The sequence below is a fragment of the Stylophora pistillata genome, chromosome 10 (genome assembly GCF_964205215.1).
Source record: "Stylophora pistillata chromosome 10, jaStyPist1.2, whole genome shotgun sequence".
NCBI classification, from domain to species: Eukaryota; Metazoa; Cnidaria; class Anthozoa; order Scleractinia; family Pocilloporidae; genus Stylophora; species Stylophora pistillata.
This window is the reverse complement of record NC_142528.1, coordinates 5975802-5992047: the sequence shown is the minus strand read 5'-3', so window position 1 is coordinate 5992047 and position 16246 is coordinate 5975802. Positions and strand designations below refer to the sequence as shown.

General features: G+C 39.9%; 3 protein-coding genes across 3 annotated transcripts in view; 2 read left to right on the top strand and 1 right to left on the bottom strand.

Moving 5' to 3' along the window:
* The window catches only part of LOC111337903 (polycystin-1), a 34619-nt gene extending 27813 nt beyond the window's left edge, over nucleotides 1–6806 (top strand). Inside the window, exons 23-26 of the mRNA XM_088735046.1 lie at nucleotides 185–1404; nucleotides 1869–2040; nucleotides 2551–2808; nucleotides 3454–6806. Coding sequence (XP_088591172.1) covers nucleotides 185–1404; nucleotides 1869–2040; nucleotides 2551–2808; nucleotides 3454–5987 — 4184 coding nt within the window. The 3' untranslated portion in view covers nucleotides 5988–6806. The remainder of the gene's footprint in view (nucleotides 1–184; nucleotides 1405–1868; nucleotides 2041–2550; nucleotides 2809–3453) is intronic.
* Nucleotides 6807–7053: 247 nt separating this feature from the next.
* On the bottom strand, nucleotides 7054–12308 carry LOC111337893 (enoyl-CoA delta isomerase 1, mitochondrial). The gene is made up of 7 exons (XM_022944274.2): nucleotides 12179–12308; nucleotides 10796–11025; nucleotides 10331–10483; nucleotides 9292–9387; nucleotides 8798–8817; nucleotides 8246–8424; nucleotides 7054–7351 (listed from the first exon to the last, which is right to left on the bottom strand). The coding sequence occupies exons 1-7, from the start codon at nucleotides 12234–12236 to the stop codon at nucleotides 7188–7190; spliced, it is 900 nt and encodes a 299-aa protein (XP_022800009.2). The 5' UTR covers nucleotides 12237–12308; the 3' UTR covers nucleotides 7054–7187.
* Nucleotides 12309–12622: 314 nt separating this feature from the next.
* Nucleotides 12623–16202, top strand: LOC148721546 (uncharacterized). The gene is made up of 6 exons (XM_088736935.1): nucleotides 12623–12703; nucleotides 12946–12997; nucleotides 13237–13327; nucleotides 14445–14677; nucleotides 15027–15183; nucleotides 15338–16202. The coding sequence occupies exons 1-6, from the start codon at nucleotides 12623–12625 to the stop codon at nucleotides 15879–15881; spliced, it is 1158 nt and encodes a 385-aa protein (XP_088593061.1). The 3' UTR covers nucleotides 15882–16202.
* The last annotated feature ends 44 nt before the right edge of the window (nucleotides 16203–16246 follow it).

Below are 16246 nucleotides of genomic sequence, written 5' to 3'. Positions count from 1 at the left end.
TGACTAAGGGAGCCAACAGATTTCTTTGTTAAAGGCTAATTGTTTGAACCAGCTTCCAATAGGATTCAAATAATTGTTAATTTAATGACTGACGAAGAATTCCATGACTTTCCCAGTCAGTCAACCTATCATAGGTTCATTTTTTGTATATTTTGGGTGAGTTCATATTTTCCATCTTTCATAGGGGCTGTCGATGCTTTTCTCTTAACTGTTCCCCAGTCTCTTGGAAACTTGAAACAGATTCGAGTGTGGCACAATAACGGTGGAACCTATCCATCGTGGAATCTTCTGCGAATCATGATCCAAGACATACAAACTGATCAGAGATGGTGGTTTGTTTGTGACGACTGGTTGGCGGTTGAGGAAGGTGACGGGAAAATTGAAAAGACCCTTTCCCCTGCGTCCAAGGAAGAACTGACAAAATTCAACGTACTTTTCACCTCTGAAGTGAGGAAGAATCTCACTGATGGCCATATTTGGTTTTCGGTTGTTGCTCGGCCACCAAGAAGCACCTTCACAAGAGTTCAGCGCTTGACTTGTTGTTTGTCCATTCTACTCTGTACGATGGTTTCAAACGCCATGTTTTATGAAGTAGGCAAATACGAAACGCCTAAGAACGCCATCAACATTATGGGCTTTAGTTTCTCCATTCGCTCAGTATCAGTCGGAATCATAAGCAGTATTGTCGTCTTTCCTATAAATCTCATCATTGTTACCTTGTTCCGGAAAGCAAAGCCGAAGGAAAATCGATACTCAGTAAAAACAGAGGGAGAAGAAATAGATGATGTTGACATCGAGATGGGTGGAGAGAGGAAGAAAAATGCGCAGAAAAAAGGTCTTCCTCACTGGTTTGTTTACGTGGCGTACGGCATTGCATTCCTAGTTGCGGTTACATCAGGGTCTTTCGTGGTGATGTACGGAATGCAGTTTGGTCCTGAAAAATCAGCAGCGTGGCTTTCTTCCATGACGATAAGCTTTTTGCAAGATGTATTGTTAAATCAACCAGTTAAGGTCTTTGCATTAGCGACACTTTTCGCTCTGCTCATCAAAGATCCAAAGAAAGCCGAGGAAGAATCATATGCCGAAGTCAACGCCCTAGCGAACGACGAAGAGTGGCTGCACAAAAACACAGAAGATCTTGATGACGAGACGCAAAAGGCTTTGAAGAACCTAATCATCGACAAACCACCAGACGAGGCGAAGCTGGAGATCGCACGCCAGCTGCGCATGAAAGAAAAGCAGATGAAGTCAATTATCCAGGAAATTGTCTGGTACCTTATCTTCTTGCTGGTTCTACTAACCATTAGCTACGGAAACAGGGACCTAAAAACATCGCAGGTGACTCGATATATGCAGAACATCTTCGAAAAAGCAAGTTACAGCGGAAATGTTACATATGACAAGGTAGGCCGGTACAGATAAAAGTGGACTCGAGTTGCTTTGCATTATTTCAGCAAGTAGGCAGAACGGGACAATGAATTTAGGACGAGTATTAATGCTGAGTTCTAGCTGATATAATACTATATAAAAAGTGTATTTTTCATGACGGACATGTACCGGCTGTGCGGGGAATGTTAAGCTCTGGTGCAAACCGTACCTGTATCAAGTATTTACAAGGGGAAAGTATGAGATGTCACTTTTGAAATAACTGTTTTTGGAGGTTTTTGTCTGACATGAATCTTTCTTATCTTTGGTAAGATAAGAGATTATCGATGAGCAACAGCGCACGCTTCATCTCTCTAGTTTCTTGGGTACCAAGAGCACGCACAGCGCATCAAAATGCCTTGATAGACTTGAATAAATACTTATAAAATAAAAACTAGTCCTGCTGAAGTTTTCCCCTAACAGGATCATCTATTCTTCGCTAGGTACATGATATTACACAGTACTGGCAATGGTTGAATGAGACTTTCATCCCATCCTTGAATCCAGAATTCTTCTACAATAATTTAACTCAGTATGAAGATGGTTACCTGGCTGACACACCCAACGCCTGGCTGTTGGGCGTGGCGCGACTCAGGCAGCTGAGGATCAAGAAAGGCGAGTTATTGAATGTTTGTCGTTAGATTTTAGTCAAAGAAAGGTGATATAAAAGAGAAAGGGCAATGAACCCATCCAGCGAGGCTACTTTTTCAAAACGAAATTTAAGAAATAACGACAGTGGGACTAATAGGTAGTTTTATGGTTTCAAGCACACACCACTTTTGATTCTCCGTGAAAAAATAGCGTGCTTTGAGAGGCCTTTCAAAGAGGTATCGGCGCTTTTAAGTTGAGTCACAATGAAAAAAATTGTAAGAGTCGAGAGTTGATAGCTAGTAACTCCTCGCGCATTTTAGGTGGACACTGAAAGTTCTTTTAGACTGACAAACTGCTGGATACGAGATAAACATTGCGACCTTTCCCTTTGAGCCTCAAAGGGATTGAAAGGCGATAAAAGTTATGCAATCTTTATGTGCGTATACCGGAATGAAAACTCCTAAAGCCTTTGAGCACTTTAAGCGCCTTTGCGAAGGTGGTTTTACTGACGAATAAATGTTTGCCTCATTGCAGACACCTGCACATATAAAAAAGCCTTTCAACCTTTCATTAGCGAGTGCAATGATTTCTACAGCATGGAGTTGGAGGATCAAGGCTCATATTTACCTGGATGGAAGGGAAAACCGCTTATACCACAAAATTCATCATTGCCTACTCCTATTCCCTCTCAAAGTCAAGAGCCCCCAGTTCCAGGTCCATGGGTCTACCAAAGCGGAACGGAGTTGGAGACTTTCCCATACTGGGGTTACAAAGCTACATATAGCGCTGGAGGTAAATGGTGCTACTCTTTATTTTAGCAACACACTTAAATATTTATCAGTCTGAACAACAGTAGATTTTGAACATGGTTCCTGGTCGTATGTTTGAAAACCCCTTCGCCTCATCACCGATAAGGTCTGAGTCTTAACCCTTGAATCCCCATGACCAAAAGCAAAATATCGATACAATATTAAGCAGACAAGTTATGAGAATAAAGAAAAATATCAATTAGGGGATTTTATGTTGATCCATAACCAAATTCTCTGAACTAAAATCATACAAATTGTATGACAAAAAGTAAGAGGAATTACTGAGATTCTGGAAGCGAAGTTTTTTTGAACGAATCTGACGCATGACTTAGTGTCAGTTCTCATTATCCTAAAGATAACTTTTTCCCGAAGGAAAAGAAAACAGTTCCTATGGAGTGAGAGCATTTTTTTTTTGTACTACAAGTGTTTAAAAAGCTCTTTCTAGTTTCTGTTCCGTCACGTGATACTTTTGTTCCTTCCCTGTGGCCATATCATAAAGAGACTAGTTGCTGCCTCTTATCATATGTTAATTTGTAAAAGGCGCTTCAAGTTCGATCTACTGTTTCAACACCTTTGTAGCCCACCGGGTGTGTTCACTCACTCAAATTCGTTTGTTCTTTTTTTGAAGGATACGTGCAAATATTGCCCACGGATATAAACGAGTCTCTAACGATAACAGGAAAGCTGAGTTTAAGCAAATGGTTGGACCGTTACACGAGAGCTATTTTCTCGGAGTTTGCTATTTACAACGCGAACACTAACCTGTTCTGTGTTGTCACGCTGTTGTTTGAACAACTGCCCACCGGAAGTTTGACTCCGTATCCCAGCATTCTGACATTGCGTCTCTTCCGTTATGTTGGAGGCGAAATGTTTTTTGTGTTGACGTGCGAAATTGTGTACCTTTTGTTCTGCACATTCTTTGTGGTCAAAGAGATAAAGATGTTTGTGAAGAAGGGTAGGGAACACCTCAAAAATCCATGGAGCATTCTGGAAATCCTTGTGACTCTACTGTCGCTGTCGGCAGTGGGACTGTACTTCGCAAGGCATAAATTCACCAATGATGCGATAAGGGACATGAACACTGACCGGGCTGGTTTTATCAGTTTCCATTACACAGCTTTCCTAGATGAGTGGCTCAAGTGTATCATGGGTCTCATTGTGTTCTTCTCGTTCTTAAAAGTGTTCCGTCTGTTGCGATTCAACCGTCGCATATCACTGCTGCAGCAAGTCCTCAAAAGGGCATTCTTCGAACTGTTATCATTCATGTTTATGTTTGCACTTGCGTTTCTAGCCTTTGCACTCCTTGCATGCCTAGTATTTGGGCAGGCAATGGAAGGGTTTGGGACATTTTTAAGAAGCTGTGCCTCTTTGATGGACACAATACTCGGCAAGTTCACTTTAAAGGAACTGTCAACAGCCAATCGGATTCTTGGACCGATTTTCTTCTATTCATACACGGTGACCATGGTGTTTGTGCTCATTAACATGTTCCTTTCCATCATCAACGATACATTTGCCGAAGTTCGCAGCGATGTGGATAAACAATCCAATGAATACGAGATAGTGGACTTCATGATTCATCGACTGAAAGAAAATATCGGCAAGTCCATCGGTCATGCCATACACCCAGTGTACAAGGAACCCAAGAATGAACTGGAACTCAACTTTGATAGAATCGCCGATGACGCGGATAATGCCATGCATTTCATGAGAAACATCGCATTTGAAGATATGAGGAAGACACGATGGTTCCAGAGCGAAAACTGCACGGAAAAGAAGAAAAACCTGATGAGGCTGTTAATGGAAGTGGATTGGGATTATTACGAGGAAGAACTTTGTGATTCCATTCCAGTTTTCGAGAAGTTCCTTAATCAGTACAGCGACGAGGAAGTGGAAAGCGTCCTGCAGTATTATCAACAAAAGCGGATGGTAGAGGACCTGGTCTTTGATCAAGTCAACGGTTCTGGTGAGGAAGATGACTCTGATGAAACTAACAGTGATAGCGATGACAGTAACGATGACAGTGATGAAATTTTGAGTGACGACGAAAACTTGAGTAATGACGAGAAGGTATCGGAAGTGGAAGACGATCTCGACAATGAAATGAATATGCCGGCGCAAGAAATCGATGTAAGGCTTGACAGCTCTGGTAGCCATCATGGACGCGTAACGGTTAATCTTGGCACTGAAATGGAACCAAACAGAATTCGAAGTCCTTCTTTCTTGATCACTGATGCAGAACCAACAGCTACAAAAATCTTGAAGCAAAACACTCCAGATGTTGACCAAAGAAGCATCCACAGTAACCCCCAGGCGGAAGTGACCGAAAACGAACTTGTTCAAATATTACAGGATGTGCGCAGAGATGCGGAGAGTCGTTGCGCCACAGATGCTGAGATAGACAGCATTTTTGGAGACTCCTTGTCTGCTCATGGAGTACAACTGCTCAAGTTCGACAGTGAACCTGAAGATACAGGCAGCAAGAAAAAGAATGTTAAGAAGCGACGGAAAAAGAAAGAAGAAAAAGGGATGCCGAAAGAGAAAACTACAAAAGATGCTTGGGTTGTAACAACTGACGAAAAAGCAGAAGAGAATACATTGACCTGTGAACCTCAAGAACATAAAGTGGAGAAAAGAAAGGAAAAGAAAGAAAAGAAAAGAGAGAAAATGGAAGGATTAGAGAGGCCATTAACTGCTCCATGGACAGGGGATGAAGCGGATGAAGAATTGATGAAACCCAAAAAGAAAGGAGGTAAAAAAGGTGCAGCTGTAAATGAAGGTGAAGAAGAGACGGCTGAACCGAAAATCAAGAAAAAGAAGGCCAAGGAATCTGCAGCTGAGGATACAACGGGAGGTAACATCGAGGAAGAAACAATCGAAGGCAAAAGAAAGGATAAGAAGAAAAAGAAAAAGCAGGAAGAGGCAGATGATGCAGCTCAGATAGACCCAGGAATGGACGAGAAACTCCAAAATAAAACTAAGAAGAAAAAGAAACAAAGAGTGAACCAGCTGACTGTTGATGACGACGATGGTCGCAGCTCTGCAAAATCAAACGACACCGAAGAAACGATAGTCGAAGAAAAACCGCCGAAGAAAAAAACGGGAAAGAAAACGAAGTCAACAACCAAGGAGATTGTATCGCAAGAAGAGAGCGAGTGTTAGATCAAAAACACTTGAACTATACTTCGACAGAAGTTAACTGTTAATCTACCACAGTAAATTTAAGAAAAGTACAGGCATAATGTAATAGGTGAAGTCTTCCCTACGATAAGTCTAGTTTGACCTTGTACAAAATTATATTAGAGAAAAATACGATTTTCATTTCTTCGCGTAATTCTAATCGAGGACAAGATGCGTATCGAAGCTAATGTGTACATCTAAACACCTGCGTGCGGGGTGGTTCTTAAGTTAAAATTAAACAAACCATGAAAGCTTCTTGTAATACAACGCGGCTAGGCTTTAAACATGTTTTCGTTCAGACAGCAAGTTTTTCGTTTTAATGATTTAGACAAAACTCGAGAAACTCAGGGGCTATGCATAATGCAACCATTGTGCCACAAAAAAAAAAAAAAAAAGTGGGCTCAGAAACACACCACTTTGCCTCAATACCAACGCTTTGCTGTCATCCTACGGAGAGCACGATCGTGAAAAGCTTTTCCTCAGGAGTACATTATACCTCTTGCTGAGGTAAATATCTCCAGTTTGCCTTCAAATCAACCCCCAACGAAACAGACAGTCGACCTCTATTCATTTATCAAAACATCTTCGCTTGAAACCCCTTGAGAGACTTCGACAGGAAAAGGTGAGGTAAAAATTTAGAAATTTGCACTGAGAAAAAGAGTTGGTATGTTTCTTTATAGATGAGACACCGCTGAACCAACTTACAACTTCTACTATTTCGCTTGTAATTTTCGTAGCATGAAATCATGAGAAAGACTGTAAGTAGGAATTTGTGGTAGATTAAAATAAGTTTTAACGCCACACAGTATTGTTTTATGACCCCTCATGGTCCCAATTTCAATTTGTCATGTCATGTTAGTCAGATAAGTTCTTCAACTCTCTGAAATACCACCTTGAAATCGAGTTTGTGTTTCAGCAGATGCATAGTTTTTTTTTTCCCGGACGTCAGTTCTGAAGTGCGGTGTGGTATAGATCTAGATTCCCAGGGAGCATGCTTCACCTAACCACGTACATGATTTACTCATTGTGACCACTTTGATTTCACCCGTAGGAGGAGAAAAATACTGTATTTGAATTACAAGTGCACGCGGTGTTGTCTTACATGATTTATAATAGACACAAAAAAGGTCAGGCCTGAAATTCAACATCAGTCTCTTCGTCTCTCGTTTTAGGCTATTGTATCTATTTCTTTTTGGAGATTTTCTCGATTTGTTTCCCAATGGCTTTTTGAACATCTTCATCAAGTATACAGTCACAAAAGTTCTTGATGTCCTCAGCTCTGTTATTCTCCAGCGCCTCCACATACTCTTTTCGCAGAGTTCTTTTCGTTAACTCTCTAGCTTTCCCTGAAAACGGAAAAAGCACTCAACTAATGAACCCCCTGGGCCTAGCTGTATAAAGGATATATCGCTATTCAATGGATAAGTGATAGAAAAACGTACTGCGCTATCTATCGGGGGAGCAGCTTTGGCGTAGTCAGGCGAGAGCGCTCGCCTTCCACGAATGTGTCCTGGGTTCGATTCCCGGACCCGGCGTCATAAGTAGATTGAGTTTGTTGGCTCTCTACTCTGCTCCGAGAGGTTTTTCTCCGGCTACTCCGGTTTTCCCCTCTCCTCAAAAACCATCATCATTTGAATTGATTTAATTTAGAGTTTATTTGCATTTACACACGACCCCACAAGCTGTTCAGCTTTAAACATTATCGTGTCTAAATAGAGGTATTATTATTGTTGTTATTATTATCGGATAAATATTTATCTAGTGAATAGCGTTATCCAACCTTGGAACAACCGGGGCCTGAGCAGTTCGTAGGTTCTCATAGTCTTTTGAATACACAACAGGGCAGAAAGATGAGGGGAAGCTAGCAAACTATCGACCATGCGATGTTACTTCAAAATACCAAAACATTCTAAAGAAAGGACTAAAAATTAAATGCACGGTCACCCATCATTTGTACGAATCAGCAGTAGTTGCACTGAGAGTGAACGACTAAAAGAACGTTTTTCTTTTCCAGTTGTTAATATAGCTAGTGATGTTACTCATGTTAGATGCTTTGCCTCAAGAATTTCTTCATTGTTCTCGTACAGGGTCGCTTGAAAATCTGAGGAGTGGGACGTGGGAGATGGGTGGTGGCTCAAATAATTTTGTCCAGTATGAAGCTAAAATGAGTGGCGGGCGCTTAAATTAAAAAATTTGCTCCTTCGTTTTCTGGCGAAAACAATCAATTCAAATTTTCCTACCAGAAAATGCGACCCATTTTTCCATTTCTACCATTGTCTCCTCCATGACTTTATCCTTAGGTACAGTTTTGTCAACCATTCCAACTGCTAAAGCTTCCTCGGACGTGTACCTCTTGTTACTAAGGATCGCTTTCTCAGTACAGCTTTGGCCAACCACATTCCTCATGGTACCAACTACCCTAATGGCAGGAAGAACAAGTGAAAGGTCGGTTCACGTATAGCCACAATAACAACAACTGTTGAACGAATAGAACAAATCTCAATTGAGTGTAAAAAGTAGTCCTGTATGGCTTTGTTTTTGCATTATTTCGCTTTATTATTATGATTGATCCAGAAAAATCGCGCCACTCTCTCAACCAATCAGATGCTACACTGAAACCAATCACGACCTTTGTCAGCAGCATTTTCCCGTGCTTTAGGCGGTTCATTACTTTTAATTTGATTGGCTCTAAAAAGTATTTTCCTTTCTTCTGATTGGCTGTTGTGATTACCTTGGCCTTGGTTTTATGACACTTAATCAAATTCTCTCTGGTAGTGATAAATTGCACTCACCATGATGGTGGTGGGACACCCTATAAAACATAAAATTAAGAAAAGAAATGAAAAAACCCATTTATCAAATATCAATAACTATGTCAGAAGACACCATGTCACAAGGTGACGTGCTATCAGGAATTACGCCTTTAAAAGTGGTTCCTAGAACCAGCATTTGAGCTTGTAAAATATTTGTTTCAACACTGTTAGCTAGTTTTATCTGCTCATTGATTTGGGGCATTGAATGGAATGATTCCAATTCACTCTAACAAAGGGCTAGATTAATAGCTGTCACTCAAAATGTCAGCTTTGGAAGCTCTCACAACTCGGTTGATAAAACCAAATTATTTCCCTACACACAATAATTATTGACAGTAGTTTTAAAGCAAACTGAGTGTTTGAAATGCACCATACTTATTCATCACAATCGATAATGTCTCAAATACAGTAGACCCATTACCAACTCTTCCATGATTATAATTTTCAGATCAATGCACTTAAAGTGAACTTACGGCTTCAATTTCCACCATTCCAATTCTGAATCCCTCAGCCATGACACGATAATCACATGACAATCCCAAAACACAGCCTCCTGCCATGGCATGACCCTGAAATAAAGCAATACTTCAAATTGGTAAGGGATGAGCACTTAAGAGAGCACTGTCAGCAGAGGGAATCAGTTTAACATAGGTCTAATGCATCGAATGAAATCGAAGCTTCAACATCCCCCTTCCCTGAAGCAGCCCACAGGCATTTTACTATCCTACAGTGGCCCAGGGGGAAATTTGAACTTTGCCTGGGTGGGGTGGGAAATTTTGAGCCAGAACTGTCAAGTCTTTCCAGCAGAACACCTGTATTTTATCATTTAAAATGGAAGACTGTTTAAAGGTATCAAGTTAACCTATAAAAAAGCAATGGCTCAGGAGAAAAGGTCTAAAAGAAAGTCATTGTTCCTTGGGGACATTGCTTTTAACAAAAACATTGATCATTAAATCGGATACTTGGGTGGGGCATTTGGACACTTTTTTAGCCCCAGGACGCAGGAATTTGAACAAACCAATCTTCAAAAGTTCAAATGCCTGACAGGGTTGCCTGAGGGCAAATGTTGAAGCTTCAAATAGATTGACACATAAGCAGAACTCTTTTTAAAGTCCTCGTTTACCAACTTAAAATCATTAACCCTTGAACTCCTAGAAGTGACTAACGTGTAACTTCTCCCTATAATATCCAATACATAATTAAGCACACAGGTAATATTACTCAAACTTATCATGTAGAAGTTGTCAACTTGGTCTAACACCAAATTCTTGTTGACTAAAATACAACGAAATGTGTAGCAGCTAGGAGAGGGGAGATTGCCAATCAGATCTGAGGAGTTCAAGGATTAAAATCTCCATAAACATTTTTGGGCTCAAAAAAGAATTGATTTTAGAAGCTCATGTGACACAAGCTTCAAGGATTGAAACTCAGATTAAACAAATGGAATTGTTAATCATAAAAGAAAGTGAAGGAGACTTAAAGATAGCGAGTTCAACTGAATGGATAACTTACATTAATAGCTGCCATGGTAGCTAGCCGTGATCCATACAAGCGAAGCCACATCTCCTGAAAATTACTCCAGAAAGAAGCAAGACGCTTTTTATCTGAAGGCTGGTAAATTTCCTTCACTAGGTCCAGCCCTGCAGAAAACACTTTTGGAACACCCTAATTCAAACAGAGATAATGATAAATAGCCTTAAAATGATCATCTACTTCGTTCATATATTCTGAATAATACAATAATTATCATGAACATTTGATTATTAGCGCGAGAGTAGTCCTGAAAGGGACTGTTGTTGGTAGAAGTGAATGGAAGACATCAGCATAGTCAACTCCTAACCTCAAACTGCTTAATATTGTGGTTTGAAGTTTGCAGGTTTGAGGTTTGTTAACACACAAAATGTGGATCTAAAAATCTCTAGTGGCTAAGCAGACTGACTACATTTGCAGTAAAAACAATGTACTGTTGCAACCCACTGAAGTAACTATAAGTCCTTGACAGTCCTGGTCATTTTCAAGGCTTTCCAAGTTGGTGTTTATCTCTTCTAAAAATTCCAGGCTGAAGCTGTTGACTGGTCCCCTGTTTAGCTCCAAAATGGCTACACTTCCATGTTTTTGGACATTAACATGGGTTGACGTGTATCTTCTGAATTGACTAGCACCCAAAAATGCTTTAGTTGCCGGTACTCCATTTCCTTGGTGGGCCACTGTTGGGAATAATCATAAAATAGATCATAATTCAGCTGCATATTCAGAGATAAAAGAAAGATAAAATAGAAAACATGGATAAAAGGAATCTGGAGAAGGAAGTGTGGACAAAGATCTAATCTGCAAAACCTAAAGGAGTCTAGATGCTGCATTTAGGGTAAATTTTGTATACTTTGCATGTTTACCACAGTAACTCTTAAATCAATTCCCAAGGACAGGGCAAAAATCTTTCTTTGGCAAAATCGAATCATAAAGAGAAGCAATGATTTGTAACAAATTGACAATTTCTTGTGATTGAGGTAAACTTGTTGGATATCTGGCAACTGTCTCTCAAGTTCACCCCAATTCCATGTGATTTCATCATCTCAAATTTTGCCTACTGCCATAAAGTTTTGGCTTTTCATTTTTTCTTGTGCAGTTTCTCACAGTTTAGAAGAACTGATACCACATCTCAGCTAATGAACCCTAAAAGCATCCTTAAACTCACAGAAGTGATTAAAATGTAACTTCTCCCGTTAATATCCATACATTATCCAGCAAACAGGTAAGGAGAAAACTCAGAATTTAAGGATAGAGGTTATTTTCTCGATCTAACATCAAATTCTCGTAGTTTATTCACAAGGAAATGTGTAGCAGCAAGTGGGGAGAATTTCCTGCCGCTGACCTAGTGCCCTCTCATCGTTAATCCTTTTTCGTTAACCAAAAATGTGTGACAAATTTATTTCTCGATAATTTGAATCCCTGTACTTCCGTACTAAAACAGGATAATGAAACCCAGATACTCGCAATAAAAAAAAAAATTAAACTTCTGGAGCTCAAGGAGCTTTCGCATACATTGCATGACCTAGTGTGACATTCGAAAGGTTTTTAGGCTCAACTCTCAATTTTCGCAGATTTCACTTTTCTAATTGGACATTAAACTTCAGATCAAAACCCACTAAAATTGGAGTCCATATGCATTGTAAAGCAACGTTTCTCTTTCCGTCCAAATGTAAGACATGAAAATGATTTTTTTAAGGGTCCAGTCTTAGATTTTCGCGGTCGTGAAGTAAGATCAAGATCTTACCCCAGTCGATGACACACAAAAGAGTTCCAATCCATTATAACAGATCCAAAAAAAAAATGAAATCCATCAAAGCAAAATTTTCTTACCTTTAGCCACTTCTACTACTCTCAGGAAACTTTTACCAAATTTAAGTGGCGTCGCCATTTTCTTCAATTTTCAAACATCTAGATTGGGGAGGGGTGTGTGGGGAACATGCTAGAGCATCCTAGTTTCGTATCCAGACCTTCCCCGGCCAAACAGTTTGGTTTGAATACAGAGGTCTTTCCGAAATTTCACAAGGTGGCTCGTACCGATTTTCATCTTTTTGATGGTTTGTAACTTTGAAAGAATACAACAGAAAGACTGACCAAGGCCAGTTGAACACTTTTACGGGGTTGAATTACATAATCATTGGTTATCCAAAAATAAGTGTCATTTCGTCACTAACAGTTTCTGATAATACGAAGGCAAGCTTTGTCTGTCATGTTCGGTGGAAGAATGGATAGCAGAACATTTCTCTCTTCTGTTTATTAATCAGGCCTCCTGCTTGGATGTTTCTCGCGAAAGTCGAAAACGAACAACAAAAAGAGGCCAGTGTCATCTGGGATACAAAGGAAAAAACTGTGAAACACGTAAGTGAAAAGATTTCTGAATAGCTCTATCCAGAGGTTTATATACAAAATACATAACTAACACCTGAAGCTGCTTTGCAAGGTATACCTAGGAGTTTGCTAAAATATAATGACGGTCATGAAGGACTCATGGATTTGGAGCCATGACTAGACATTGTCGAATGGGAAAAACGACATGTGTAGCGCTCTGCATTTTGTTTGATTATTTATGTTTTTCATTGTTGTTTTTGTTTCGGTTTTAGCTCTTGGACTCAACGTGTTCCTCTGTAGCGAAGGCTGCGAGGATCCAGGCAAGTATCCACCGTGTGGTGTCGCTTATATTACATCAAAGTGAATGGAAAGGATTATTGTCCTCATCTCAGAGACCATAATGTGGTTATTGTTAGCAGCGTAACAGGTAACAGACTTGAAGGGCTCAATATCTCACTGCTCAAGGTCAATAGTTTGTCAACGTGAAGCCGTGACTGAAAGGTTGTATGCTTGAATACAGTTTGATCAAAATGAAAAAAGGAAGCTTCCATTCTGTTTTGCAGGGACCGCTCTTGACTCAAAAGCATTTGACACTGCTGCCAATAGTTCTGCTGGTAATAATCTGAGAGACTATCTAAACAACATAAATGGAGAGTATGTTCCTTTTGCTGATGATGCTTTCAATTCTTGTGAAAACATATAATGAAACAAAACGAATAGACAAGACATGGATGGCCATTCAACGAATTACAGGAGTGCAAATAATTAAGCATTCAACGCCTCGCTGACAAGTACGAAAACCTTGGAAAAGCTGACAAAACCAGTTCTCGCCAAAACCCCTTTGAACTTTATGTTTGTTGTTTGTTTAACCTTATTGTTTGTTTAAGTATTTTTATTATTTCTTAGACAAATTATTTCGGGCCCCTGAAATGTAAAATTTATGTAAAGAGTAAAGAAGGGGAGGAATTGTTCGTAATCTCCCTCTATCCAGAAAGATCGTCGCCACAGCTGCGACTACAGGTGCACAAACAAACTCTTAATTGACAAAATGCATAGTACCCATTAGGGCCTTTTAGTTGGGGTAAGTGAGCACAGAACACGTCATTACAATGGAATGTGCTGCACAAAAAACCAATCATCTTAGGGTAATCTTGAAACGTGAAAATGTGAGTTTGGAATTGTGCCTACAGAAACTAGTTCGATTTTTTAGGTTTTAAAAACTGAAACGTGTAAACATTAGCTAGGTGACATGTATGTTAACTTAGTTGTCTTCCCCAAGTGAAAGCCCCACAGCATTAGGTTAAGCATAAAAGCAACTAAGAGTGAGAAAGAACCAGGTCGGCTAAAACGATCTCCAAACAATTGTAACACACAATAAGGAAAGCATTTCTCATCGAGTTAAACATTTCATCTCAACATCATCAACATGGTGACCCGAAACCGAATAGAATACGAGGTCTTCTCCCTCTAGACATAGCATAGACACGCAATTTGAACAAATTTAAAGCAAAAATTGGTACGCAAGACGTGCGAATTTAAGTCAAATTTAAATCAATGTCACTGTAGCCGTGACACACCTCTAAAAGATGAATTTATTTCCGTTATTGTCGTTTTGAGCTGGTTATTCCTTGGTTATTCCTTGATTATTGCTTGGTTATTCCTTGCGTTAACCCCCCTTCCATCTGATATTTTCCTCTGTGTGTTAATCTCGTCAAAATGACAGGGTTATTTCTCGTGGTTTGTAATCAAATCTTTGTTCATTAAACTTCAGTAAAATCGTTCTGGTCGCCATTCAAAATGAAGGCTCAACGTACATACCATCAGCTACTGATGCCTTGAAGAGAGTTGGTGCTACTGATGACCTCCTCAACTTGACAGAATACAGAGGATCGTTTGTTTTGGTGGGATACGCAGGTGTAAATAAACCACCTTGGATAGTGCAACAAAGTGCGGAGAGGGGAAAGGGACCCAGTGAGATATCTTTGACAATCCCATCATCCACAGGTACATCGACGTTTCAATAATTCCACATAGCAGTTATACATTTTTATAGTCAGGGACACGATTGTATCAACATCTTCACATATTTAGCGACTCAGGCAAATAAAAGCGGTCAGGGTCTAAGCTCTCTTTTCCACTAACAGAGACACGCAATGCGGGCTTAGAGCACTTTTTCGCAAGACAATCGAACGAACAATCTCAAGGGGTGGTAAAACTGATCATACATTTCAATCGTAATAGTTATTTGAAACAATGAAAAGCCAATTTTAGCCGCGGTCGGTCACCGGCGCACTATTTCCGTTATGTGAATATCAATAAACCCATCGTAATAATACCAGATTTTCTTTTACAGTTAGTAGAGGCTTATATTACAATCAGCCTTGTCATTCCTGCACAGACATCCGGGACTCGGGTTTCTTTGAAAGAGACGGAGAGTACTGGGTCGACTTTGAGAAGACTGGAAGTCCAATGAAAGTATATTGTGACATGATAACTGACGGAGGTGAGGCGTTGGTGCGTGAACAGTAAAAAAGGGGAGGCTTCGAATGATGTTGATTTCGAGCTATTTATAGATCATAACAACCATCACTTTTAATGCATTGCATATGTTGGCTTTGTTTGGTCACGTTGCTGATTAAAACGATAATCTTTTTTTTTTCCAAGAGGTTGGCTTCTTGTTTCCAACGTTGTGGTTGACAACCCATCCTCGCGACAATTTTTTATTAAGTTATCATACAGTGAAACCAGCAACTGTCACAGCAACAAAGCATTGTTCATGACTGTAAATGCCATGAAAGAACTCAGAACACACTTATCTTTCACTCAAGTGAGATTCCACTGCAGTAAACAACAAGGACGCACGTGCCATGATACCACAGCTGCTAACAGCACTGGTGAAGCTGTAGTTCAGTACTTCAGCGGCCAGACAGATGTGCGTCCCTTAGCCTGTGGATCGTTAGACCGAATGAAAGATGATAACTCCAGAACGGCTGGACTTTGTAACCAGTGGCTATGCCAAAAGTGGAGCCATGACATATCTATATCACTGCATGGAAGATTGAACGATCATGCTAATGCAATCCGATATTTGCATCACTTGTTGTTGAGACCTGGAGACTCAAGATGGGAATGTGACGACTATAACTTTCCTAATAAAGAATTTTTTGGGTTATCCTCTGGCGATTTCTGGAAAGTTTTTGTTCGTTGAGACCTAGCAACAGAGATAACTTACGTCTACTCACGCTGTGTGATAAAACTTTTAATCTCAAGCTAAGACGTTTTATTTAAAGTTAATTAAAGAGTCCAAGTTTCAGTTTTATTTATATGTATTTAACATTAACTTTGCCATCATCACTAACTTCAGAAGGGTCCTTAAAATTGTATTTGCTATTATTATTCTGTGATGAAATTTTGTGGGCCGAGGCCAGGAACGTGTTCGATAATTGAGTCAGTTTGCTAGACATAACGTCTCGTAGTCACGTTCGACGCGTCGAACGTGACTACGAGACGTTATGTCTAGCAAACTGACTCAATATTATTATTCTATTATTATTCTATTATTATTCTATTATT